This window comes from Dasypus novemcinctus, chromosome 20 (assembly GCF_030445035.2).
Source record: "Dasypus novemcinctus isolate mDasNov1 chromosome 20, mDasNov1.1.hap2, whole genome shotgun sequence".
In the NCBI taxonomy this organism is placed as follows: domain Eukaryota; kingdom Metazoa; phylum Chordata; class Mammalia; order Cingulata; family Dasypodidae; genus Dasypus; species Dasypus novemcinctus.
The window spans coordinates 17,236,803-17,264,767 of NC_080692.1; the positions used below are offsets into that span (position 1 = coordinate 17,236,803).

Sequence of the window (27,965 nt, forward strand, 5' to 3'; positions counted from 1 at the left end):
GCTGCATAGGAGGGTGGTAATGTGTGGTCTGATTAGACTGCTGGACTGTTTAGTCCTTTAAAATTCCAGGGTCAAATTTGGTTGCAATTTTCAGCTTTAAACTTCCCTAATTTGAAGTCACCGGTAAAATGTTTGCTGTAGATATTGGGGTTTAAACCAAAGGTTGTACACATCTTAATTGTTTACTGCCTGGCTATGAATCCATTTTTTTTTTAATACTGGAGTATTGAACCCAGTATTAAACCCAGCGGTACTGGGGATTGAACCCAGGACTTTGTACATGGGAAGCAGGTGCTCAACCACTTGAGCTTCATCTGCTCCCCTGAATCTATATTTTACTTGCATTGATTACAGTGGTATTTGTGCTCAGGCTCCCAGGTGAATTTTGTCTCTACCACCAGAGCATTGGACACATCCATCTGATCTGTGACAGTCAGACCTTTCTGTGTTCTCTTACTGTCTATGCTGCCTTTTGGGAACTTGCTAGGGGGCATTTTTTCCAAACTAGGTGAAAGAACCATGAAAGCATCCTATTTTGCCATTGCTTTTATATTATAATTTGCAATTCTGCTAACTGCATCAAATTGTATTTTAATAGGGTTTGTACCAATTGCTGGAGCCCCGGATGATTATTCGTTGCAGGAAACAGGATTTCCCTCTGGTAAAGGTAAAGAGCTTAGGAGTCTCTCTCTCTCTGTAAGGTCGAAGTGCTAGCTAGACATGACTTACGTACTCTAGTAGAGGGACCCCTCAGTCATAGGAACGAGAGGAATTGTAGCCCACTTATTTCCTTAGAGAGGCCAAGTTGCCGTCTGAGCTGGTGCCCTCCTCTCTTCCTAGGAACTTTAGAATACCATGACCTTCTGACACGCAGACAAGAGCAGCACCACTAAGGTTGCAGCAAAGGCTCCATCACTTAGAGAGGCAAACAACTCTCAGGCCCCCAAGGCTGGGCTCGAACCCATGTAAATATATTCTTATACCTGGAGACAGAATGTGGATACTAGATGGGGTTGGTGAGCAGTGAAAACACAGAAACACAGCAGCATATCCTCCATGTGCTGTCTGTGGGAAGAGGTACCTGGTCTGAGGGCGGGGCCTGCCTGGCCCTCTGGTTGGGTGTATACAAGATGTAGAATTAGATGGATGTTTCAGACTGAAGGAGCCTGAGACCCCTGAATTTCAGATCATACAGTGGACTCCCCTAGCTCTGATTCTGTGTCACCAGGCTGTGATTCAGATTAAATTCTTCCACGCGGCTTGCTTTAGGGCAGGGGATATGAGGGCTTAGCCCCCTGGCAGTTACAGTTCTTATTATAAATTAATACATTCGTATTACAGAATGTATTTGCCTTATTATAACTTGTCCCTGGGAACGAAAACCGATCTGTCGGAAAAACACAGGCGTTCAGTTGTACATTCTCTACGATAAATGAATAAATTACAATCTGGTTTAGAAATTACTCTGTGACCTGTGCTGACAGCCTCATTTATGAACCTGTGAAACAAGGCCAGGCATTATAATGGAGAAGTCACCAAGGCAGTGTCACTCCACAGGGCTCGTGTGGGTTGCCAGATGGCCTTCCCTAGGTGACAGCTAGAGCTGTTGCTGGGTGCCAAGCAAGTATTTTCTTTCTACTGTTTCACTGAGTAGCTTTCCAAAAAGGTGCTACAGTAGATTTAAGGAACAGGGAAGAGATAAATAGATGCATCAATGTGTTCAAATAGTAATCTTGGTGGAGAAAAATATGGAAGTTCCTTCAATTCCTTCAAGAAAATTTATTTGCATGTTTATCAGTGTGCACAGTGCTGTTCGAAGACTGCACTTCCACTAATTATGTTTTGTCATACTTGTAGCAGGGTGTCAGTAAAAGCCTCCTTCCACATCTAGTCTTTTACTTGAAGCAGGGATAGCCTCACTTGTATACTTAGTTCTTTGATTTTTGGGAACTTGTGTCATAGTTTCTGCCAGAACCTCTTTTCTCTCTTTTTCTAGGCTGCAGTGCAAAAAGCGATTCCTATGTACAAAATTGCCACCAAAAAAGAAGTTGATGTCCAAATTGATCAGGAGGCCTTCCTGCCTGAGGATGTGTAAGGAACAGTCTTGCTTTTGACATCTAGGGTCTCTCGCTGGGAGACAGGCCTTTATGTTGGGCCTTAGTAGTGTTTTCTCCAAGGCCCTCTTAGCCCCAGCGAAAGGGGTGCGGCTGCAGCTGGAATGCTCTTGTTGCAGTAGGCTAGCTGACGGCCACTCCGTTCATCCTGCAGAGGTGGGTCCACTCCTGTACTCAGGACTCGCAGCTGCGTCCAGGCCTCTTATTGGATGCTGAGGAAGATGACCCCTTTCTCTGTTGCCATCAAAAACAAGAACAGTAGGCATGCTTAACCAGTAACTTGCTTGCTTGGAGATAGAATGGCAGGTGCCGGCGGTACTTCTGTGGACTGTGAGGGAATGATAGGACATTTCTGGGGCTGTGAGGATAGGCAGTAGTTTCCCACCAGCATAGAGCCAGGGTCGTTCTCCAGTTTCCCTCATCTGCTTGATGCTGCCTGGGCAGACCGTTGACCAGCATTGAAGTGAGTCCTTACGCCGTAAGACCTAGGTTTGCGTCCCGACTTTGCTAGCTGTTAAGTCCTGGGCAATTTACTTAACTACCCAGAGACTGAATTTCATCTGTAAGATGGGATCAGTGATATTTGCCTTTTTGTTTTATAAAGGAAAGAAGAGAGATGAGATTGTATGTGTGAAAATGTTTATAAATTGAGAAGGCAGAGAGGCTAGTGAAAAGGCTTGGGCATTTCTGGTTCTGGGGCATTTGAGTTCCATTCTCCACTAAGCCACTTAACGAGTGGGTAGTCTTGGACTAGTTCTCTAAGTTTGGATAAGGGAACCTACCTCCCAAAATTCTTGTGATTCTTAAATGAGATAATATCTCTCTAGCTCTTAACATAATGCCTGGTACAAACTCAGGGCTTAAATGTACTCTCCTGTTAGGTAATCGTTGTGGAGTTTAAATAGTAAAACACTGAGTTTAGGTGCTGGTATTTAAAAGTTTTACTAAATAATATAGATTAAGACCAGTAGTTTCTTCTCTGAAACACTTGAGGCCAGATATGTTTTGAAATTCAGAGTTTTTCAGATTTTCGGAAAGCAATAAGGTATTTTTCATCATACAGCATGTTACATAATATCCCCAACAGGGTCTGAGGCATCACTCCGGTAATCAAATATATTATTTCTGAATGGAAACATAGGAATATTCCCACTATGAGGGATAAATGAATAAACATTTGCTAGACTTTCGCTACCAAATGACTAGAGGTCAATTCAAGTTTTAAAGCCACATGAATTTTTCTTTTATTTTCAGAGCTTTCTGAATTTCAGAATTGCAGATAAGGGACTGTGGACTTATTCCAGTACAAATTCCAAGTGGCATTTTAGATATTGTCAGGACAGTTATTTATTCGTCACTTCATTCAGCCTCTTTAAGCCTGTTTCCTTCTTTGTACTAATAAAATGGGAGGAAGTTATGAAAAGCTCTTGGCATACAGTAGACAGCCTCACTTGTCTTCTTTCCCCTATCCTTGGGGGTAGATAAATAATTTTATCGCAGACAATGGGTCAGGATTTCAGCAAAGAACTATCCAGGCCCTTATGAAGAAAGTGGTTTCTTTATGGAAAACATAGATGAAACAAAAATCAAAGGGGATTGGAAAGAGTACAAAAATAATAATAGGAAAAAAACAAAAAACAAACAAACAAAATAATAATAGGGCCATGGTCTGTAAAATGTTTCAAAGAAAATTTGCAAAACCTTTCCCAGCCTTGGGCAGTCTGCTAACGGGGCAAAAAAATGTCATTCCCTCAGGTTGTTGGTAATAGAATTTGACCTTTTGACTTTATGGTTCTCAGTGCTGAGAAACTTTGAATGACTGAAGTATGACTAGAGTTAGGACTTTATGGGGGTGGGGGTGGCAGAAAGTACCAGAGGTACTTTTTATCTGATACATAGAACAATAATGAGGACTCCCTGGTAATTGGCAGGATGAAAAACATTAAGGACTCTGAAATGGTATTAGTGAAGTCATTTTATAGCAGCTTATGGACTGGGATAATCTTGAATCTCCCACTTAGTTACCAGCTTTATGTCTGTTTTCTTTCTGCTGATATGCAAAATGGGGCTAATACATCCTTTTTTTATTAGGGAGGGCTGGTTATAATTAAATGAGGTATTATAATAAAATTAAATTGGCCTATAGCAGGTACTTGGTAAATGACTTATATTACCAGTGCAGGTACCTTAAATCTTTAGAAGGTTTTTTTTTTGAATAATTTTAAGCCTGTTGCTTTTGTTTCTTGTCCAATGATAGTATTTAGATAACCACACCAAAAACAGCTTTCCTCCAAGGGAATAAATGTACCATTTGTTTCTGTCTTCTCAAATCTTATAAAAATTATTTCCTGTGTTCTCTGTAGAGCTGGTGGTGTTGAGATCTATAGTGGAGATAGAAAAATAAAGGTTTCCAATACCCTAGAAAGCCGGCTGGACCTCATAGCCCAGCAGGTGAGTGTGGGAACGTTCCTTGTTAGTGGGTCTGTGCTGCTTTCATATGATACAGAGAACAGATGCTCATTCACTGGTTATTGCGGATTTGTCACTCTTTCCACTCTTTTTTTTTTTACATTTTTAAAAAGGAATGGGGATTAGGCATTCAGGGGCATTTACTGATGTGATATCATTCAGATGAGGAAGGATTTGGCGTCAGAACAAGGGATTTCGTTTTCTAAGACTATACGTTATTATACTAGATGTAGAGATACTGAAGTCCTCTTGCAAGAGTGATAGGAACTAAAGAAAGGAATTACTGTAGGATTGCTGGCTCTTCATATGTGGCCAGGTTTGTAAAAATGAACTCTAAGAAGCAAGTAGGGAAAACCTGATTTTTACAAAATGCTGAGCAGCTTCTAATAATGGTACGATATGGCTGCTACTTAGTGGCTCTCTAACTTAGAAGTGCAAGTTACTGTCTGTGCAGATATGTCTTATAGCTAATCCACTTTGCCCTTGAGTATCATCTTCTGGTAACTTAAACCTTAGAACTTGGCTTTCCAGTACAGTAGCCTCTAGCTACACATGACTATTTACATTCATTAAAATTAAGTAAAATTAAAAGTTCAGGGGAAGCGGATTTGGCTCAGCTGATAGAACATCTCCCTACTACATGGGAGGTCCAGGGTTCAAACCCAGGGCCTCCTAACCTGTGTGGTGAGCTGGCCCACGTGCATTTCCTATGCGTGCAAGGAGTGCCGTGCCATGCAGGGGTGTCCCCTGTGTAGGGGAGCCCCATGCGCAAGGAGTATGCCCTGTAAGGAGAGCCGCCCAGCATGAAAGAAAGTTCAGCCTGCCCAGGAGTGGCGCTGCACACACGGAGAGCTGACGCAAGGTGACGCAACAAAGAGACACAGATTCCTGGTGTCACTGGTAAGAATACAAGTGGACACAGAACACACAGAGAATGAACAGAGAGCAGACAACTGGGGGTGGGGGAAGGAGGGGAAGGGGAGAGAAATAAATAAAAAATAAATCTTAAAAAAAAAATTCAGATCTTCAGGCTCACTTGTCACAGTGTAGTGCTCAATAACCACGTGAGGCCAGTTGCTACTGTACTGGACAGCACAGCCTTAGAAGTCTGAGGTAAAATCTCCCATCCTAAGGATTTCTCAGTTGCCAAAAGGAACATTCTGTACAAAACCTGTATTATACGTTTTCTGTTCAGTTGCTCCTGGCACATATTAGACCCTTAAGAAATATTTGTTAGGGGAAAAAAAAAAAGTAGGCAGTCCAGAATTTTCTGATGAGGTTATATTGTCAATGGGTGCCATCTCTTCTCCGTCTGCCACAACATAACAAAAGCCTTGAACAGCAACGTTATTTTCCATTGTCCCCTTTTACGAGGCTTTGAAAAAAGCTAGTCTTAGCCCCAAATTTGTGTTAAGTTTCTCACCAAGGATTCTATCACAGTGCTTCAGATAAGGTAAAGGATAGATTTGATGTACGTAGCTTTGTGGTTTCCTTCCTAGCCTCAGAGGAATAAATGACTTTCCATCTATGATTAAAATGGGGAGTTCTTTTCAAGTTCTTCAACACTTATTAAAGAAGATTATTTCTTCACAGATGATGCCAGAAGTACGGGGAGCCTTGTTTGGTGCAAATGCCAACAGAAAGTTTTTGGACTAAGCCTTTGGGAGGTGGAATCCATTCCACTCTTCTACTACTGTGATATGGAAGCATCTTATATTTGAAGAACCAAGATTATCTATGTAACCTCCTCTTTGCTGTTCCAATATTGTTCTGTATCTATCAGTGGAATACCTTTCTGTAGTTAATGCCCCTGGCGTAATTGTTAATAGGGGAGAAAGTTTCACTTACAATGATCAGGAGCCTGTTCACGGAAAGGTAATACAACTCTCAGTTGGTTCTGCAGCAAGAAGGATCAGATGGTGGTTGCATGAACTTCCCCGAGTCTTCCGCTCTTCTCTTGTAATCTTGCCGAAAGTGATGTGTCTGGTATTCTGTCTTTAAGTATAAAATGCATGTGGGGCATGCATTCCTTCCAGCTACAGTAGCTTCACTGTTACCTGTTTGGGCCTAGAAGTTTTCCTTATCTGTAAATGCAATTTAAAATCTAAGCCATGAAAAAGCTTTGTTTATTAAAGCAAAAGATTTATGTGGATCTAATTGTAATTTTTTCTTTTTTCGCAAGGCACTACAAGTTAGTGGTTTGAAAGAGTAAAGTTCTTATTGAGGTACCTAAAAAAAAGAGCCATTTTCCATTATCTGTCTTCCACAAAGGTTTTACAACTTTATTGAGAGAATAGTTTTATTAATGCTTGCAGAGTCAGAAAAAAAAAAGGAACCTAATGGTTTTGGGGAATTACTGTGTGCTATGCCTAAATCTTTTCACAAAGGCCTTTACCTCCTCCCACTCCCTATTTATTTTTACCTCAAATGACTGCCAGGAGCTGCCCAAGGTCTTGTGGCTGGTATATGGCAGAGCTGGAATTTAACTTGGGTCTGTCTGACTTTCATCTTAATAGAGAAAGAAGCCACCATTTTAGCACCATCCTCTTTCTCCTTAACCTGAGGTTTTAGGTTAGGTGGCGATTAATGCATATAACCTCTGAACAGGTATTATATTGTTTCTAGGACTTGACCCCACTTGTGTGACATTATTTCTCTTCTCTAGAGCAGCCTTGTCAGGGAAAGAATTGAGGTGCACGAGAAAACTGTCACAGCAAACTCAGTTCCTCAAGACTCAAAACCTAATATTGAAATACAGTATACAAACCGTGACACCTAAGTGAAGCCATGGACTATAGTCAGTAGCACAATTATAAAGATGTGCTGTCGTCAATGGTAACCAATGTTCCACACAGGTGCGAGATGGAAGAGCTATCAGAATCCTGCATTTTATGTATGACTGTTCTGTAAACCCACAAATAAAGTATCCCATGGCTCTTGTTCTCCATCCTCTTAAGTAACAATTAGAAGAAGTCATTGTTACTGAAATACCTGTTTCAAGTGTTCTATTTTAATATAGTTTGGTTCTGAAATGGACACAGAGAAATCCCAGGCCATTGCAGCCTGTTTCTCCCACTCTTAACAAGATGAGATTTTAACCAGTTGACTTGGATTTAGTGAGGATGGGTCAGAAAGAGCTAATGCCCCAGAAGGAAGACTGAAGGTAGGCTGGCTGGCTGATCTTGCCTAGGCTTTTCAGTTGGAATCAGCCCAATCCCTCAGCCACCCATGATTTGAAAGAGTCTACTTGGTTTCAGAATAGGTGCTAACTTTGTGGGCTTTTCCATCATGGTCCCCTTGAGTGTCTGACCCTCTTTTTTTCCCACAGTCAGTGCTAGAATTAACCATAAGTTACTTAATTTTGGATTAGCAAAACTAAATCCTTAAACTAACTGAAGTGCACTGAGTTTGAGTGAAATAGAAATGTACAATATAGGAACCACCCTTCTAGCTTTACTGTCACGGTCTTGAAATTTAAACAACCAAAGCAGGTACCATTTTGTTACTGTTGAAAAGTAGGGGATTAGAGGCTTCTGAAAGTCCCTGATCATTTTACCCCCAAAGGAAATGGATGTGGTACCATGAAAAGAAAATAAGAGTTATACCCAGCTTACTTCTTAGAATAGGATAGTTCTTCCCAGGTGAAGGTGGCAGTACAAGTTAGAGAAGTACGACATGGGTGGCCCATCTTGTCTCACCCCTCTAGTCTAGGTAAAATGGGCTAGAGAGATGGCAGTAAGTAAAGGAACTTGGCCTCTAGCTGTATCTACTCCAAGAACTTTAAGATTCGTTCTCCAATACCAATGAAGTAGACACCTTGGGCTATCCCAAAGAGAGGGGCTATGACAAGGGCCCGGCAGCCCGCTCCCTTCATGAAGGCAGAGGGTCCTTCCTGGATCCAGAGTTTCCTGGGAAGAAAGAAGAGCCTGGTGAGCGGATGGGCAGGAACATGTGCAAGCAGTCCTCAGTCACATCCTCAAAATTGCCCTTTCTCAAGAATAGCTGTCACTTTCCACAGCAATAGCAGGATCCTAGGTAGTGTGGGAGGCCTGCCCCAAAGGCTCTGGAAAATGGGCAGCCTTGATCTGGCTAGAATCTTAGAGATGCTGTGGGGATGTAAAGGAGACGAAAATTCGCAGTACATCCTGTTTCCATGGAGAGGGAAGGGAAAGAGATGGATTTCAAAGAGATCCAGAGCTCACTGCAGTAATGCCACAAAATTCCTCTCTAGAACCGGTGGAGGTGGACACCAGCGTGGAGGCAACCATCTGAACCCTGCTCTGAAGGGATGCTGGGCTCACCTGGCACAGTCTGTGATCCCACTGTAGACTTCCTCACCCAAGCCTTTCTTGAGGGTTTGGATTCGAGTTTTCAAAACTAAATGAAACGAAAGTGAAAATAAGTAATGAACCTCTTATTTTTAGTGTCCTTGCTTCCACATTCCAACATTAAAGTGGCTGGGGTTTCCTTTGAGAATCAACATACATGAAACTGAGTATCTGTAACAAAATCTTCCCTTCTTTGGGCCTCATTTTTAAGTGAGGGACCTCTTTGGGCCTCATTTTAGAGAGCAGGCTGTCCTGAGTGTCAGAGGAACTGGATGCATCCCCAAGGATAGGGGAAGCTTTGTCCTTCCACACTTGGTTTAGCGCATGCCTTTAGCCTCAGATTTTAAAATGCCAGCAATCATTTATAGCTGATGCTCACAACTTGACTGTGGTCAAGAAGCTAATGAAGCTGAGGAAACTTGTCAGTAATAAAAAATAGAGTGAAGGTGTCCTTGGCCCCACCCTGCACCAGGACCTTTGGTGAACTTATGCCAGTGGTCACAGGTTGAGACACGAGGGTTTTCAGGACTGGGGCTGTTCCATCTCTATCCTAAAAGTGCAAAAGTACTTCTTATCCCATTAAGGACTAGACAAATGCCTGATTTATAAAGCCAGTCAACACCTGAACCCCTAATACCCACCCCTCATGTCTCCCATGCACTCACCGTCCAGAGGCGTTACAGCAACTGCAGCTACGGAACCTGCAGCACAGCCTGACACGAAGGAATGTGCAAAGGAAGCCTTCCCAGTGAGCTCGTTGAACCCAAGGTTGTTAAGGTTGGCAAACAATGGGAAGTAGATGATGGAGAAGGGGATATCTCTGCAGGAGAGAAGGGAACACTGAGGTCCATGCTACTGGGGGCTTCCAACTGAGGTGGCTCAGCAAGCCTTTCCCCCAAGCCAGGGGGCTAGTCTGATGGTCAGATACAAGCCACAGCTACCTGTTCCTCCACCCCTGACACCCTGTGATAATGCAGTGCTGGAGAGCATAAGAGGGATCGATTGGCCTTGCCCACCCTCCCAACTCATCACTCTGCCCCACCAGCACCTGCCACCTCTTAATGAGGAGCCAAATGGAGGTTCAAAGACTGGGAACCTGTTAGGGTAGACCAGCTAAGGTCAGAGCTAAAGTGAGTATGTATGTGGCTGCTGAGGAGCTACGAGCTGAAAGTGTTGAGGAGTGGAAGGTGAAGTTCATTTATTGCCTAGGTGATAGGAGAAAACTAGCTGCTGGTCTGGGACCCTTGTGTCCAACTTCAAGGATTTGGCCCAAGAACTTGGTGGCTCAACAGCCAAATAGCAAAATTAAAAAGGGGGTATATCCATTAATTTATAAAAGATCTGCAATTCTTCAGAGACAGGGCATTCTTTGGTGCCTTCAGGCCACAGGACACCCAGTACTCATACAGGCCTGATCTGGAGAAGGGTTCTAAAGTTTCAGTGCTCCAAGTACCCATTATGTGCAGCCCTGCCAAATTCTGGTCAAGACATAAAGGAAGGAAATGGTTTGCTATGCTGGGTTTGGAATGGGAAGAATGGAGAGAGAGCTTGGGGCAGCAGTCCTTTGGGCCTTCTGTTTCCTCAGCCCCTAGGAAGCCAGGGCTGGCTAGGTCCTGGTTCAGAAAGCCTCACCTGAGCAGTGTGGCCCCCAGGCCCTTGTAGAGGCCAGCCAGACCCTGTGTGCGCAGCAGGTCCCAGGCAATGAGGGTGGCAGATGGGCGCTTGTGGGCGGAGACCGGGCCAGAGGAATAGGACCTGGAGGAAGCAGGTGGTGGAGCTGAACCCTGGGGATGAGCAGCTGAAAGGGAAAGGACAGACTCCCTATCACAAGCCAGCCCAACAGTTGCTGCAGCACCATCCCCAGAGTCCGCTCCTGATGCTCATCCCATGGACAATCAGAGGCAAGGCTGACACCCAGCTGGAACTCTGAGGATTGTTTTACTTTTGAATATTAATGTTTGGCTCTAAGGAAATCTTTAAGGTCTAAGTCTTCTGAGTGAATCCTGAGTAAGAACAGCAGTTCTTAATGAGTTAGATGGACAGACCAACTGTCCCAGGATTCCACTGGGGTGGCAGCTGCATGGGATGCCCCACTTGCTTGACAGGAAGCTGTGGCAGCACTCCCCAGATTCCTCATCCTCCCATTAAAACTGAGCTTTTGACCCACCATCCATATCTAAACCATCTCTGATAGCTGCATCCTGTTATCACTTTGGGACACAGGAATCCCATACACCTCTGTGTTAGTGGCAAATTCCTTTTTTTTTTTAAAGATTTATTTATTTCTCTCCCCTCCCCCCGCCGCCCCAGTTGTCTGTTCTCTGTGTCTGTTCACTGCGTGTTCTTCTTTGTCCGCTTCTGTTGTTGTCAGCAGCACAGGAATGTTTCTTTTTGTTGTATCATCTTGTTGTGTCAGTTCTCTGTGTGTGCAGCACCATTCCTGGGCAGGCTGAATTTTCATTCACGCTGGGTGGCTCTCCTTATGGGGCACACTCCTTGCGCGTGGGGCGGCACTCCTTGCACGCATCAGCACTGTGTGTGGACCAGCTCCACACGGATCAAGGAGGCCTGGAGTTTGAACCGTGGACCTCCCATGTGGTAGACGGACCCCCTACCACTGGGCCAAGTCTGCTTCCCTGCAAATTCCTTTTTGTTCATCCAAAAACTCTCCTTCAGTCTTCCAGGGGTGCCTCTTTCTAATACTCCAAGTGAACTTTTTAATACTCAATGTGAACACATTATCACATTCTTCCCAGATCTGCCCCCACATTGTATAGAATTTTATTCTTTAGATGTCAACCCATTTTAGTTGAAAAATTCAGAGCCCATCATCTGATGACCTCAACTTCTGATAAGCAGAATTGGATTATTTGTTCCTGAGCACATTAAATCCAACGTTTCAAATGTGGGTGAAGGGCCACAGGCTTCAATGCCCTGAAATTGTGAGAATGTATTTATTTTCTCAAATCTCAGTATTTGAGAAGCTTTGCCTAGATCATAAATCCTTGCTAAAAGGAAGCTATTTCATTTCCCAAGTTTGTCTGGTATCTAGCAGGCCAACATTTCATATAAGAATAGCTCATTACCACACATTTCCCTAGGGTTGGAATCCAGGTATAGGACTCAAACAATTAGCTTTGAGAAATTAATCAATATGAATGTTATTTCCCATTGTCTGCACAGAATTCACCCATATATTATATTATCTCCCATTCCCTTTTAAATGTTTTAAGAAGAGCATATTTAGCTCGGTGGTTGAGTGCCTGCTTCCCATGTATGACGTCCTGGGTTCAATCCCCACTACCTCCTAAAAAAAGGAAAAAAAGATGTTTTAAGAATACTGAAATTTCTCACCCAGGTTAAAGAACTAAAAATTACAGGTTTTTACTATGCAAATCAAAATACATGGGGGTTTTCCAGTCCCTGAATGTTACTTTCTACGGTTTTATTTGCTTCTGGTTTGTTGGATCCCACTATCAAATCTGGTTGAATCCTAGCACAAAAGGTACCATATTTACTGAGTACACTGCTGTCTAGTCGTCTAAGTCAGGACTGGGCCAAGTTTCTCTTCCAGGGAAAACCATAACAATAGGAACAGCTTTCTCCCCCCTTTTTTAGTCCTTCCCACTAAAGGTTGGCTTCTCTGGCATAAAGTACCTACTGACTGAAGTGTTAGCAAGTCATGGCATTTCTTAAAATCTTAAATCATGCCTAAATGTCAAAGTAATATGTAGTTGTCTGTGTTCTCTGTCCCTCTTGAATCCAGATTTGTATTTCCATTATTTCTTCTAGAGCTGGAAATACTGAAATCTATCATAAGAATAATCATAAAATCAAGATTTCTATGCATGCAGGGAGTGCCACCCCACGCAGGGGTGTCCCCCGCGTAGTGGAGCCCCACGCGCAAGGAGTGCACCCCGTAAGGAGAGCCGCCCAGCGCGAAAGAAAGAGCAGCCTGCCCAGGAATGGCGCCGCCCACACTTCCCGTGCCGCTGACGACAACAGAAGCGGACAAAGAAACAAGATGCAGCAAATAGACACCAAGAACAGACAACCAAAGGAGGGGGGGGGGGGGGAATTAAATAAATAAATAAATCTTTAAAAAAAAAAAAAAAAAAAAAAAAAAAAAGATTTCTAATGACCTAGAAAGCAGACGAGAGCATACAGTCTAGTGGGGCAGGGCAGGGCCGTGGGGAAGTCCATTCTGTTGATGGTCACACGTGGGGTCATGAACAGGCCTCACCCAAGCGTCCAGCATCCTGCAGCTGAATCTTGAGCATTTCCATGGGACAGGTTACCACCACTTGGCACATTCCTGCTCCACACCCGGCTAGCATCTCCATCTTCAGATTCCGCTGCATCCTGTAGAACCAGGAGAACGGAACAAATTCTTCAGTCACGTCAGCCCTGCTGCCCCATGTTGGCCATCCACACTCCCTGGTGGTGCAATTTCCCAGGGATGGTATTTAGTCTGTCCCTCAGCTGCCTCTCACTCAGCTGGGCCTCCTTAAAGACATGAGACTGGATTTAAAACAAAGGCAGCTAGGGAGGTTGCACCTGCATTGAAGCTGAAACCACGAACAGGGAAACTACCCATTGCAGATATTTGATTCTCTGATACTTTAAGCAATATCACTAAGGCAGTGGGAAGCACAGAGAAAACTAGAAAGTGTTGGGGTGCTGATGAATATAAACACACACACATTCTATATGTTCTATATATTCTCAATTCACATTTCTATATAGAACTTTCAATTTAAATGGGCTTCGCGCAATTTCCACCTGCAAAAACACACACTAACTCTCCGATACATGTGTGCACTTATTAACATACATGCTGACAGGTGAACTGAGGCACATTTGCAGTTCTCCCCCGCCTCTTTCCCCAAACCACAGACACACAGTGAAGGATGCCCCACCCAACCCATACCCATCTTCCATGAGCAGCTGCCGGAAGAAGTCATTGGCTGCCAGCTTGATGGCCTTCTCAGGAGTGACCAGGGTCAGGTTCACTGCAGCCCCTGGAATGGAAAAAGAGGAGGAGGAGGTAAGACCCAGAAGGGTGCCCCTGCCATCAGCAGCCGGCTCCCTGCCCAGCCAAGTGAGTCTCCGGAGGTCAAAGAGGGCTCCTCCGGCCTCTTTTATGGAAACATAAATTTTCTTTCATCCGCCTGCTTAGCACCCTGGCCCCCACTTCATTTTCCCGTTTGATGTATTTGTTTCCTTTATGGGCTCATTAGCCCAGTTGTCGGGGGAAGTCATCTTATTTTTGTCCTTGCCAGGGTTGTCCACCTTCGAAGATAAACGAGCAGTTCCCAATATTAAGCCCCAGTAATAAGGCCCTGGGGGACAGGGACTGGGTTCCAATGACTCTGCGGTTTTCTAGCCCAGCCCTCTGGGCAGTTAATGGCTCAAAGGTATTTCTTTTTTTCCTTGGGGCTGCTAGCCTATCAGCTCCTTCCGTTGCCCAGCCCCAAGGCATAACCATAAACAATGGTGTGGCCTGGAGGGGCCACTGCCAGGGCCTGGGAGAGTCAGGGAAGAGCCACCCCCTGCCATCTTCCCAGGGACTGAGAGCCTGTCCCCTCTCTGGCCTCTCCCCTTCTGTTGCTATTAGTAACTGGGCCTTGGCAGCCCTGGAGAGAGACAGAGCCACTTTAACCATTTAAGAATATATCATTCAGTGGCGTTAGTTATATTACAATGCTTTGGCACCATCACCACCATCCACTACCAAATCTATCACCCCAAACTGAAACTCTGAACCTATTAAACAGTAATTCCCCTCCCCACAGCCCTCCATAGTATCCTCTGCCTACTTTCTGTCTCTGCATTTGCTTATTCTAGATATTTCATTATGTGGAGTCATACATCCTTTGTCACTTGCTTTTAACATCATCTAGTGAGGCAGCAGTGGGCCCAGGGCTCCTGGGCTCTGTAAGGAGGGACCTCAAAGCCTGCCCTACCCCACGCCTTAAACCATAACCACCTCTATCTCCACCAGAGAGCCAGGGCTAGTGAAAAGAACAAACGCACTCCAGGATCGCCTGTGGCCCCAGGCCCAAACCCAGGGTTCCCCGGACAGAAAAAACGCCAGATTCCCAAAGTTCTATAACCTCCTAAAGTCCGGCACAATCCCACAATCCTCACTCACCCAAGCCAGGTCCCCCGCCCGATAAACTCACCTCGGTACATCCCAAAGAAGCCCTCGGCCCGGGCCGTCTTCATCAGGCAATCGATCCTAGTTGCAGAGGCCAGGACAGGCTTTGGTAGGGACAGGAGGCTGTGCCCTAATCCTTCTGGGCACACCCCTGTTGACCGACCGCCCCCACCCTACACCCTCCTTCCCACACTCCAACCACGAAGGAGTAAGGCCCCATACCCCTCCCGCAGGATCCCCGCGCTCCCTGCCTCCAGCCCCCAATACCTACATTCCTCTGTAGCTATCTTTCCCAAGCTGGTTCTGCAGTCGAGTCTTGGCCAAGTCAATGGGAAACACGCAGGCCACCCCCACGAGCCCTGCCACACCTCCATTGATGAGCTTTGCTGTGACACTGAGGGCATGGGAGGAGGGAGATGCTGGGTGAGGGGCAAGAGACACAGGGCAGAGAGGGCTGGCCATGGTGGGGGAACAGAGGGGTGGGGTGGGTGAGAAGGAACAGAGCAAAGGTACCAATGTCCAGGGACCCCAATCCCAGCAGCCCCGTGGCTGGGCCAGGCTCCAGTTGCAGAGACAGTCTGTGGGTGGGGAGCTGGGGGTCCCAGTCCCCCACTATCAGGATTGCACTCACCTTTGCTGAGGTGTCGCACCTAGCCCGAACCGGAAATGCGCAGAATCACGAGGCTGCAAGGGCTTCTGGGAAGGGCCCTGTGCCAACTCTGCCCCTTGGGGTCCCTCAAGGATTCCATCCCTTCCCTGGCCTTTTTCTGCCCTTGAAGCCACAGGTTTTTAAGGAGACTGCAATTTTGCTCCTGGGTTACAGGCAGAGCAGGTCTGAATCCCGGCAGTGCCAGCGACTGTTCCCTGGGCACTCTGCTTCACTCTGGGAGTTATCCCTCCCCTTCTGTAAGGCTGGCCTCAAGGCGTTTGTGGGATCAACAGTAAGGGCCTCCAGGCAGCACAAGTAGTTGTATCGCTCTACATAATGCCAGCCCCTTCATCGAGGGTTTCAGAAGCCTGAAAATAGTACAAAAGCTTTCTCAGGCTCCTTGGGACTTAGCAAATATTCTTAACTTTCAGGACAGAGGCTGGCTTGAGTAAAATATTTGGAGATAGTTTACCTGGAGAGGGTAGAAAGGAAGTAGAAAGGGTAGAAAGAAAGTCTACCCACAAATGAAGCTTGATAAGCAAGCAGGAGATTTTGGGATAACAAATAGAACTGTGACTTAAATTTATCACCTAAGAAGATGCTATATTTCCATTTGGGGCGACCGGGTCTCGCCGGCTCCTCCTCAGGCCTCAGTGTATACTTCGGGGCTCTGGAGAAGCTGAGTGCTGTGTGGTTGCCATAGCGAGTCCTCCCCCAGCCCCAGCTTACTTCAGATCGTGGCTGGACATTCTGCAGGGGCAGCGACTGCCGGGGGCTCCGCGCAGGAGGCCGCTGGCTCCTCAGGGCTGGCTGAGGGGAAAGCAGTGGTGTGGAATCCTTGACTCTAGCTGCCACAGTTCTTTTGTTCTGATGTTACTTTTTTGCTCCAAAACTGTTTTCTGAACTTCCTATGACCCTAGAGACCAAGCTGCAGTAGGTCTCCAGATTTATTTAGAATTGTCGCATATGAAAAGCGTGGAGGGTAGTACTTAAGAAACGGAAGCCACGGTAATTGTTACTGCCTCTGAAGACAGGGCAGGGCTCAGCCCAAGGGCCAGTCAGGATCAGTTTTCCTGATGGAGGGAGACTGGTCTGAGCTCTGGGGCTCCTTCTTTCCTGGCTGACCTCAAGTTGCTTTAGGGTCACCTTCCTCTCACCTGCTCCTCAGTGTTCTGAGGCTGCCAACAATTTACAATTTTGCTTTGGAAAGGGAAGGAAAGGCGGGTGGGCTGGGGAGAGAGTGAGCATAAGCTCAGTCTTTCCCGGGTGGTTTACTAATGCACTCAAGAAAAAATTTGAGAGTCAGGCACAATTTCAGGTCTTGGGGATATAGTAGCGAACAACAAAAAGACCATAAAAGCAAAACTAAACTAAAACCCCAGTTCTGGGGGAAGCAACTGGGCTCCCGCCTACCACATGGAAGATTCCTGGTGTCTCCTAAAGACAGTGAGCTGGTGCGACTGGCAGGTGTTGTGAGCTGATGCAACAAGAGACACAGAAAGAGCATAGTAAGAGGCACAACAAAACAGGAATCAGAGGTTCCCAGTTAGTAAAAGTGAGACAGCAAGCTGGCACGGTGGGCAGGTGGGGCAAGCTGATGCAACAAGAGGCACAAGAAGAAAAACACAATGAGAGATGTAACAAAGCAGGGAATGGAGGAGGCTCGGCTTAAGTCATTATGTGCCGCCCTCCCAAATCAGTGGTCCCCGGTTCAGTTCCCAGGGCCTCCTAAAGAAACAAGGAAGATGAACAGACACAGTGAGTGCAAACAGCAAGGGGGTAGGGAGAAATTAAAGAAATAAATCTTAAAAACAAAAACCCATTTCTGGGAGACTTAAAATTCTTGAGGAAGAGATAGACAGTAAATGAGATAATTATACTAAACCTTTAAAACATCAGCTAACGATGCTATGGAGAAAAAAATTACAGAATGGAGGGGGCTAGGAAACATCAGTGGTGCTGGTTAGGGGTGGGTGGCTTGACCCAAGGATTCCCTGAGGTGACATCTAAGGATCCACAGGCAGTGTGGGATTGAGCCATGTACACATCTGGGGGAATTAACATTTGAGGCAGAAGTCAGTGCAGAGGCAAAGCAAGCAGTGAGACAGGTGAGCTGACGGAAGAGCAAGATGACTGACCAGTGGGGAGTGAACAGGGCAAGCAGTGGAAGATGAAATCCGAGAAGGGACAGGCTCAGGCACGACGGTGTAAGGCCTGCTAAGACCTTTGTCTTTTATTCAGTTTAAAGAGAAGCAGTTGGAGAGTTTTGAGCAGAGGAGTGTCCTGTTGTTAACAGGACCATTTTGGTTTCTGTGTTGGGGCCCAAAGATAGAAGCAGAAAGATCGATTTACATTATTGCAATAATCTAGGCCAGAGGTATGATTGTATATACCTGGGTTATAGCAAGGAGGATGGTGAGAAGTGGTTAAAGGTGAGAAGTGGTTAATTTATGGATTTATGTTGAAGGCAGGGTCCACAGGATTTCCTGATAGACCGGGGATGAAAGAGAAAAAGAACAGGCAAGGGGACAATTTTGGCCCGAAAACTGGAGGATGGACTTTGCAACACGGTGTTTAGACCTGTAACATAAAACTTTTGGAGAAGCAGAGGAAGCCGGTCTGCAGAGGCAGAGACAGGGAAGTGAAGCAAGCTTCTCTGAAGGAGAAACAAAAGATGAAGATGTTCCTAATCATGTTTTTTAAAAAGATTTATTTATCCCCCCCCCTCCTTGTCTGCTGCGTGTCCATTTGCTGTATATTCTTGTGTCAGTTTGTATTCTCATTAGGTGGCTCTGGGATCTGATCCTGGGACCTTCCAGAATGGGAGAGAGGATCATTCTCTTGTGCCACCTCAGCTCCCTGGTCTGCTGCATCTATTAGCTCTCCTCTGTGTCTTTTTTTGTTGCATCATCTTGCTGCATCAGCTCTCTGCATGGTCCAGCACTCCTGTGCAAGGCAGCATACCATGGGCCAGCTTGCCTTCACCAGGAGGCCTGGGTATCAAACCCTGGACTTCCTATATGGGAGGCAGGAGCCCAACTGCTTGAGCCACATCTGCATCCCCAAATTGTGTTTAAATCTCTGGTTCGTCTATGTTCCTATCCTTGGATTCCATGAGACTTAAGTATCCTGCCAATCAATTGACCCTAATGTTTAACTTGCTAGGACTGGCCACTTCCTGTTACTTCCAACCAAGAGAGTCTCAGTTATCTCCAGTAACAGTAATGGGAGTGAGAATTTATGAATTACAGATCCCAAAGTATGGAATCAGCTGGGAGAAAGTAAGATACAGGCATGAGGATCCCCCATCCTGGCTTGGGAAACGGGTAGTCCTTGTGCAGTTTCATTTGTTGTATCTTGAGACGCATACAATGTATCTCTAAAAAATGGGGCTTTGTAGGGCTTGGTGGCGAAATTTTGGTAAATTAGTGAGTTGGCTGTTCTTTGAGGCATTTAATACAACATAATGAGAAAGACACACTCTAATAACAGGTAGCCATTTTAAAAACTGATAGAAAACAGGACACGTGGGTAACTTTGTTAAAGGAAGTCTTTTCTGCCTGAAGCAAGCAAGCCAAATACTGGAGAATCTTATACCTGCCCTAGTGGCCATATTCACTGCTCCTTCTAGAGCTAAAGAACCATTTTTGGAGTTGTAGTCCCCTGGATATTGGAATAGGGATATCTGAGAAGCCAGAGAAATCAGCTTCACCACCCCGGCACAGAGACTGTCAAGCCACAGTAAAATTCCAGTCCTGGCAGTTCCCTTTCCCAGACTCAGGTATTCAATTGTATGACTTGACAAGATTTCTGGCACTAGTAAATGTATCAGGAAACAGTCCCCCAAGTGGGAACTGAGCATCAGCCAGCCAGAGTTTTTAAGGAGTCCTATCACCACGAAAATGCCAAACTTGGCAACGGGGACTATAATTGCTCAATCCCTAAGGCAATACCTAGGCTCAAGTAGTGGTCACTCTCCAATAATTGCTGAGTACCTACTATGTTCCAGTTGCTGTTCTAGGAGGTACAGATAAAGCCTCTGCTTTCACCAAGTGTACATTCTATTGCATTCTACTGGTTCTAACATGATAGGAACAGACTTTTAAAGTGATATAGCCTACCCACTTTACCCTCCTCAGGGAACTCCTCCTCAATATTCTCTCAATATAGGCCCTGGAATATCCTGGGTGTGAGGGAAATTCTTCCAGCAAGTAGATCCTGAAGCAGCCCTATTGCCTGACTCACTACTTTACCAAATAATTTAGTAAAACAAATCGACACTCAATAAATCATCTAGTCCTATCACACTTGTGTGATCTAGCCTTCAGACTGTCGGCCAATAGAGAGTATTTCTCCTTCCTTCTTTTCTAAATGGAATTTAAGAAAATTCCAGAATTGGGAGTCTTGTGGCAATATTGGGAACATTGGGGTAAACTGATCATTTAGATGGTGGGATGCATTATGAACACCCACATCTGAAATTCTTTGGGACCAAATGGAAAAGAACTGGAGACAGATATAAATAACCTGGACTTAGATATCAGACGCTCTGCCACTGCCTCTGGATGCACGATCTGGTCATGACATTCAGTGATATGCACAGGTAAAACAAGTGCACTTATAGTTTTACATGTGCTAACTGAATCACATGTTTGCAGACCATTAGCCATCAGAGGGTAGAATATAGTGGACAACTATTTTGTCTTTTAATTATCCTGTTTCTTGGAATTACTCCTCCCCCCCTCATCGCTCTTACCTGGCTACAGTGGGAACTGATTGTCTAAGGTTGGGCACCTGCCTTAAGCCAGGTTATTCAAACCCTCCCATTGGAATTTTCAAGGGAAGCATAGCCTCTCCTCAAGAAGTTTTTAATTATAACATGTGCTTTATGAAATATATAAAATCTGAGGTTTTTGGCATACAAAACCTCAGCAATCATGTTTACTGCCATTTGGTTTAGGAAACCGATTTCTAACAAGAATGAATAATAAAGCAGACCCACAGACTTAAGGAGACAGGAGATAGAATCGTGTTTCAAACTCTGATTACACAGTGAACTATTTCATTCCTGTCCTGGGCACCAAAAGGATATCCCAGTACCTGTCTAGCAAATTCACTTATTGTCTTAAGGTAGTTTCTGTAAATTGTTAAACAGAATCCTTAATAAACACATTATGTACCCTGAAAAATTAAGCCATTTTAAAATTTGATCCTGTTGTTAGTGAAAAAATACTGATTGTTTTTAATGGGGGAATTACCATGTTGACCGTAGTATGAGGACAATTATTTTGGCAGAAAAGGCTGAAGGACGGACATTTTTGATCAGAGGGCTGTTAAATGGCATTATGGTAAAGCAAGGAGGTGTTGAGGGAAGGATCAGAACGGTGTGTGTTGGGGGGAGAACAGGGGTTAGCTAGGATAGAAAAAAAGGGGCTGCACTTAGTAACTGCCTGGCTGAAGAACCCTCAGACTGTCAGAGGTAGAAAACCCGAGGGCCTGGGAGAACGTCAAAGTGGTACTCATCACTGACCTCAGCACACCGACTGTGGCATTTCAGGGGCTGCTCAGGACTCCCCAACCCTAACACCTATGACCCATCCAGTCAGCTTTACCAGGAGATAGCTAGTTTGCATATATTTAGGGAGTGACTGATTGACTTTTGCTAATAACGAATGTTCTATTTCTTAAGGAGTTTGAACATTAAAAAGTTGGAAAATTCAGAAAACACAGAAAAGTGTTAATTCTTACTGCATGGTTTCTACTGACTATACAAAGACAACTATTTAGAGGGATTGACTCTAGCTGGCAGCTACAGGGACCAGAGCAGGCCAGGGTTTCCTGAGCTCCTCAGATTCTACCTTTCCACCACCCCTTCCCCACCGAAATATCCTATTCCTTTGACTTCTGTGGTTCTAGGCTCTCCCTGTGGCCACTCCACCTCCCTTGGTCACAGATGCCTGCCCTGGGTTTGCATGAGTGTCCACTGCTGAAGGCTCCAAAGTCTCTCAGTTCATTCCCTGGGTAGTGGCCCAGCCACTCCCCTTATACCAAACCTTCAACCTCTCATCTTCCCTTTTGTGCCTGCCCCGCGGTCCTGTTCTCCCTCCTCAGTTTCCTAATCTGAGACCCACTTCTCCCCTCACAACCCCCCCCCCGCCATTGTCCTGGCCCAAATCTGCACAGCAGCCTTCATTCTTCCTCCACCTCTTATTTCCCCATAGCTCATGAGTTATCAAGTTCTGTCCATTCTACCTCCTAAGTAGGTACATTCAAGGATACTCTGTGGTTTGGTGATGGTCTTTGTTTAGTACAGAAATTTTAAGACTAGAAATGTTTATAGCGAGTTGATCAATTTTGTTTATGTAATCTAGTAATAAAAAATGTGGGCTTATGTATTTTTAAATTCTATTTCTCTTGCAATTCTTTTTTTTTTTTTTTCCCTTACCAAAGTACTAGTCCATAATGGCCTGGGTGAAAAAAGGTGAGTTCTTCATCATAGTTAGAAAAGCACTGTCCTGAGTCTCTCTTGAGCCCATCTGTACCTTCTCTTCCCTGGCAGCCAATGCTAGGTCCCATCACTGTGATGCATACCCCATAAGCTCTGACGTGGCACCCTGCCTTCAGCCTCGATCCCCTCAAACGGATTCCCCACAGGCTGAGCAGTGGATCATAAGCTCTGCCTGGCATTTAGCATTTCCCTGTCTAACGTGCCTCTCTGACACCCCCCTGCTCTTGGGACAGTTTCCGAACTCCCTATTTGGGTCTGGCCCCTTTCTGCTTCCCCACCTATTCTGAACCTTATTTCTAGGAACACATCGTAACCTCTTATGCCTAAGCCTTGCCCTCTGCCCAGGACAGTCTTCCCCCTCTTCACCCTACAAATTACAAATTGTTCTTTGGGCCTCAGCTCAAACATCTTCCCACAAGCCTTTTTTGAGCCCCTCAAGTCTTGGCTAGGAGCCCTTTTTTCTGATTCCAATTAACACCTGGTTTTAGAACTTACCACGCTGTATAAAAACTGTTTGCTTACTGGACTCTACCTCTATCAAAAGTCTAAGTTAGCTGAAGGGAAAGACTCTTGAAGCTGAATCCCTGGAGCCTGGTGCAGAAGAGCTCAACTGGATCACTGAAACATGGAGGTTCACCTGTGGCTCACCACATGCACCTATGCACAGCCAGTCTTACGGGACAGTTCTCCTTAGCAGCCTAATTTTTTCATGTCATGAGGGGCTGCGAAGTAGGTAGTTTCAGGGATGAGGATGGCCCAGCCCATGTTCCGGACTTTTCCTCTCATTGGCAGGGCAAGCGTTTTCTCCCAGGGATAAGCCCCTCACACTAGCAGCTAAGAGACAATTCCTGACTCAGTGCCAAAGAAATAAGGATGCCCCCCAGTCAGGGAGAGGCCACTTTTTCCTGCCTACCCCCTTTTCTGTTTGGTACTGTGCAGCTACCCTATCTCACTGGCTACTTTCATCTCATCCCCAACTGTTTACTTGGAGAGAGGGTTTGCTAGAAGATGGTCTTTTCCTACCACTTGTCAGATTAAGACAGACAAAACAAACACTTACCTGCTTTCAGTAACAACCTTCAGCACTTCTGGACCCCAAGATAAAGGCAAGATTATTTGGAACTGCACGGAAGGGTTCGTTTACAATCCTGAATGTGGGTATGAATGTCCTCCCTTCTCATCCCCACAGCACTTTCATCCTGGGATAGAAGGGAGGAGCTGGAAATCTATCCCTTCTTTATCCAGTTCCTATCCCCCAGCCTCTCTCCCCACCGTGCTGCACTTTGAAACAGGTTGGGATTGACTCAACCTGCCAACCAGCTATTAAACAGTCACGTCTCCTCAGGTGAGCTGCTGGTATGACTGGGACAAAAGTTCAGGCTGGGAAAGTATCTGACCGAGGCAGCTTGGGGGGAGGGCAGACTCACCAACCATTCAGAGGCCTAGAAGGAAGGAAGGACAAACAACTGAAAATCAATGCAAATCAATGCAATGCAGATGGGGCAAACACGGTGGCAGGAGCCCATCTGTTCCTCTGTTTCACACACTTTTCTAATTGCAGGTAGTTATTTCATTGATTATTTTCATTGATAGTATTTTCCTTAAGCTCTGCCAGTCCCTGAAGACAGAAATCTACACTTCTTTATAGCGTTTCCTGGCCTCCACAGGTCACACTCTGCAAGGATGTTTTTGTTGTTCATTTAGCCTGTATTTGTGGGGGCTGTCATGTGCTCAGATGTAGGAGAGCTGCAATGTTGATTGGGCACATTTCCTATCTTTAAGAATGCTACAATCCTGGGAGGGCCTCAGGGAGGAAGTGGCAATGTCATTTTGTGCTTGAAAGAAGGCTAAAATGTGAAGGAATTACAAGAACAAGGGCAGAGGTAAAATTGAAACCCTTCTCGAGGGGCAGGTGATAAGGTAATGAAGGGGACATTAAAGTTGGTAAATCATACTGTGTCCAGATGGTATAGGAACATGTTGCCAGGCAAGGATCTGGGAGCGATGAGGCATCAGCATGGAACAGACTTTGGGTTCTAATCCCAGTTTCCAATTTATTACCTTATCTTCACTTTAGGCAAGTTACTGAATTTAGAGCTTTTATTCCTCTCTTGAAAGGGAACGTGATTTCTACTTCACAGGATTGCTGTGACGAATAAGTGAGGCAGCAGAGCTGAGTGGCTAAGGGTGGGCTTAGAGTAAGGCTGCTTTTAAACTGGTTTGAATCCAGTTCCCAGCTGTGACCCTAACAAGTGACCTAATTTCTCTGCTTCCTCATCTATGAAGTGGGACGCACACCTACCTGTAGAGTACTTAGTAATGCCAGGCACACAAATGATTATTTTCTTCTTCCTTTTACTGGTGGGCAATGGGAAACTATCTAAGATGTGGGGTAGGGGTCCAAAGGGTGCAGGAATGGTTTATGGCAGCAACAAGTGGTTTGGACAGAACCAGGAAGATTGCAATAGGAGATAAAATGAGAGCGTGCAAGCAGGAGGGAAGGGATGTGGGTGATTTCTGTGAACAATCAATAGGGCTGGACAGCTGAACAATTAAGCAGGACAAGGACAGATACCAGGTTTGAAATATGGATTAGCAGAAGCAGGAGAAAGAAATTACCACTCCCAACTAGGAAGAGCAGGAATGGGTAAGGAGATAGTCAACTGCGGGAAGAGGAGAGGTGTCAGCATTGATTTGAATTATTATAAAATGGTTAAGAAGTCATTTCAAAAACAGTGGGCAAGGTTTAGGGAAATGTGGAAATAAAATTACAAATTATTTCAGTAATAAAATATTAAAAACAGTGGCAGCAGGGTATTCAGATGGCAATGTCCTATAGGTATTTGGAAAGGGCACCAAGGTATGGCAAGGAAGTCTTCAATTAGAAATGGAAACCCGAGTCACCTGCACAGAGTGGCGATTGAGGCTGCAGGTGAAAATGAAGTCATCTCGAGGGAGGAGCATAAGAAAAGGATGGAGTCTTGGGAAAATGCCTACCTGCATTTGGAAGCAAAAGGTGGCCAGAATATGTAAGACAACTAGAAGAATGTGAAAACCAGTTTCAAAAGGGGGTCGATCCAATTGAGAAATGCTACACAAAGGAACCAGGCCTAAGACATGGCTAAAAAGGCAGGGAGGGCACATAGGGCAAGAAGCCAAAATATAGGAGGCTGGTAGGAGAGAAAACAAATGCACATTCTATTGTCAAGAGTTTGGATGAAGGTAGAGGCATTTATGTTATATTCAAATCAAGGGCACAATTGGTTGTATTTTTAGGCAGGGAAGAATCAAAGAAAGGGGGTAAGTGATTTAATTTAGTTACAAAATGGACAGAAGTCGGATTTCAAAGCACTGTGAGTCAGCTTTGGCAAGAGGATGTTACTGGCAGGAAAAAAAAAAAAAGGTTGGAAAAGCTCATAAAAGCCAAGAGGAATAGGTCAGATGGATTCCCTTTAAATAATAAGAAAAGACCATTAAAGTTGGGGGAAAAGGATGAGATAAAACCTTAGTACTCTCTGGGAGCTTGTTAAGAATGCAGAATCTCAGGCCCTGCCCCAGACCTAATGATCCAGAATGTATCTGATTTTTGCTTCTCCAGATGACTGATGTGCATATTAAAGTTTGTGAGACACTGGTTTTGAATAGTAGTTTACTACCTTCCCTGCACAGAATTTACCTGGGGAGCTATAAAAAATCCTGATGCCCAGGCTATACTCCAAGACCAATTAGAGCAGAATCTCTGGGGGGAAAGGCCCAAGCATCTGATTATTTAAGGCCCACGTAATCCCTAATGGACAGCCTAGACTGCAAAACCAAACATGTGCCCACTAAAGTCTGTTGAATAAATAAATTGCAACAGCAGCTGCAAGAGATGTCACAGGAAGTAAAAAGGAAATTGTCAACCAGCAGTAAGGCCGTGTACATGGCCAGAAAGCAAGATGTCCCTTTATTATCATACTAGAGACAATGACTGATGGCTGCATTTTCTGAATTACAGCTTCATTTTTTTCGTTTAGCCTGACAGAGGTAAAGTCGGGATCAAAGGGAAGAAATTCAAGGAGTTCAAGAAATTAGGGAAAGCGACAGCTAAATGGGAACAAGCTATGAAACTGACAGCCCCCAAACTCATGAAAGCCTGGCTTTCCAAATATGGGCTGTGTGTTGAGGTCTGTCCAAATTAAGTGGGTGGAGAACACCAATACCTCCACCCTCCTATGAGTAAATCACAGGAGGGAATAAAAATATGTTTTCTTAATCTGCTAGTTACTTCAGCAAATCAGTACACTCTGGAAGGTGCTTGGTCATCACTGGCTCCTAAGAGCTAAGCACGTCCTCTTTCTAGCACTGTATTTTCCCATAATTTGTTTTTCTCCCTTTAAAATGGAAATCTGAGCAGAGGAAGCTAATCGTTCCTTTTGTATTCACAGTAAGGAGACAAATGCAAAGCACCACAGTGGGGTTAAAGAACACTTACTGAAAACTTGGCTGCAAGTCAGTCCATCTTCATCTTAGTTGTTGGGACACTCACAGGCCAGGCTTCTCTCGGATCGTCTCTACCTTCCTACTGCTGACGAAATTCCTTCCCAAAGCCCAAACCTTGGGTCCAATCCAAGGAACTGGCTCTATTCCTTTTTAAAATTCTGCCCAGCTTTTGTAGCCTAGAATAGGGCAACTCCGTCACAATCACATGCTGTCCGGAATGAGCTTCAAATCCAGGATGCTAGGAGGTTGAGCTTTTCCAAACCTAAAGACTTCTAAAGGGCAACTGAGTTTACATGCATGTCACAGATGCAAAAGAGGGTTGGGATTTCAGCACACAACAGCCAATCTTTTCTAGCTGCTTTCTTGCCTAGTATTGCCAAGTCTTACCTTGCCCTGAAGGTTTTTGCTAAAGTTGCTAAGGAACTGGAGGAGTGAGCCTCAGTAGCAGATAGGGGCCTGAAATAGATGGACAGATGTTCTCTCCTTTTAAAAACACAGAGGAAAACAAGGCCAGGGAAACAGATCTGCTGCCAGTCGAGAGAGAGAGAGAGAGAGAGAAAACCAGTGGGGGAAGGGACAGTGAAGGCAGTCCAGCTAACAGGCTGCAGCATGGACACTTAAATCCTGCCAGCCAAGAGGAAAGAGCCAATGGCATCTCTTCCAAAAGGCGCCTCCTGCAATAACAGCTTAATGAGATGGGCCATTTGCCTCTCTCTCCAGGAAGATTCTAGGGTAAAGGTCGGCCTCCAGAGAGAGCCCAAATCTGCCTGCTTTTCTCAATTCTGTTAATGGTACTCTCAGAAAATGCAGACATTAGAGCCAAACCAAGTCCCTAATGGGATTATTTATATATAAAATTAGGATACCTTCCCTCCCAATAACAGGAATTGGTTTAGAGACAAAAGATGTTAATCTTTAACAAAAGAAGCACCTTTGGATGTCTCCAAATGTCAAAGTAGAAAGTTCATCAGAGTACTAAAAATTTATGGCTTCCTCCTGTTCTCTGTTCCCTACCAGTACACTCTATTTCATATTCCAATTTTAAGACTGAAACCCCTGAGTCGGATAATCTTTGTTTACGGTATCTTCCCTAGGGACTAGTTAATGTCAACTAGTAACTATTTTAGAAATAAAGCTAGATTAAAACTGCCTACTGTACCAAGATTTTGAAACAGTGTGTGTGTATGTGTGTGCTTGCCCCAGGGAGATAAATCTGGGACACCCTAAACTGCAATCAGCTAAATTCCTTAAAGTT

At 44.9% G+C, this 27,965-nt stretch overlaps 2 protein-coding genes across 8 annotated transcripts in view; one reads left to right on the forward strand and one right to left on the reverse strand.

Moving 5' to 3' along the window:
* ATP6V1E1 (ATPase H+ transporting V1 subunit E1) overlaps positions 1-6,735 on the forward strand; it is a 32,400-nt gene extending 25,665 nt beyond the window's left edge. Inside the window, exons 6-9 of the mRNA XM_004456761.5 lie at positions 599-667; positions 1,997-2,091; positions 4,478-4,565; positions 6,177-6,735. Coding sequence (XP_004456818.1) covers positions 599-667; positions 1,997-2,091; positions 4,478-4,565; positions 6,177-6,239 — 315 coding nt within the window. The 3' untranslated portion in view covers positions 6,240-6,735. The remainder of the gene's footprint in view (positions 1-598; positions 668-1,996; positions 2,092-4,477; positions 4,566-6,176) is intronic.
* A 105-nt stretch (positions 6,736-6,840) lies between these two features.
* Positions 6,841-27,302, reverse strand: SLC25A18 (solute carrier family 25 member 18). Of its 7 annotated transcripts, none has more exons than XM_058282482.2 (11): positions 26,703-26,797; positions 23,289-23,670; positions 16,450-16,530; positions 15,343-15,465; positions 15,097-15,152; positions 13,842-13,932; positions 13,155-13,273; positions 10,544-10,709; positions 9,577-9,731; positions 8,885-8,960; positions 6,841-8,491 (listed from the first exon to the last, which is right to left on the reverse strand). In XM_058282482.2, exons 3-11 carry the CDS (start codon positions 16,467-16,469, stop codon positions 8,350-8,352), a joined length of 948 nt encoding a protein of 315 aa, XP_058138465.1. In that variant the 5' UTR covers positions 16,470-16,530; positions 23,289-23,670; positions 26,703-26,797; the 3' UTR covers positions 6,841-8,349. The 7 variants fall into 7 exon arrangements, with proteins under 7 accessions (XP_058138465.1, XP_058138466.1, XP_004456822.1 ...); XM_058282483.2 differs by having other exon boundaries at positions 16,311-16,530; positions 26,703-26,782; XM_004456765.5 differs by lacking the exon at positions 23,289-23,670 and having other exon boundaries at positions 26,703-27,302.
* Between the last annotated feature and the right edge of the window lie 663 nt (positions 27,303-27,965).

What these genes read in the sequence shown, in the direction of transcription:
- SLC25A18 (XM_004456763.5), bottom strand. Translation starts at nt 15,533, where the DNA reads ATGGCCAGCCCTCTCTGCCCTGTGTCTCTTGCCCCTCACCCAGCATCT. An exon ending in CTGGGGGCCACACTGCTCAG is followed by an intron (nt 9,732 to 10,543) that starts GTGAGGCTTTCT and finishes TCTCTCCTGCAG; the next exon opens with AGATATCCCCTTCTCCATCA. An exon ending in GGGATCACAGACTGTGCCAG is followed by an intron (nt 8,492 to 8,884) that starts GTGAGCCCAGCA and finishes CTTTCTTCCCAG; the next exon opens with GAAACTCTGGATCCAGGAAG.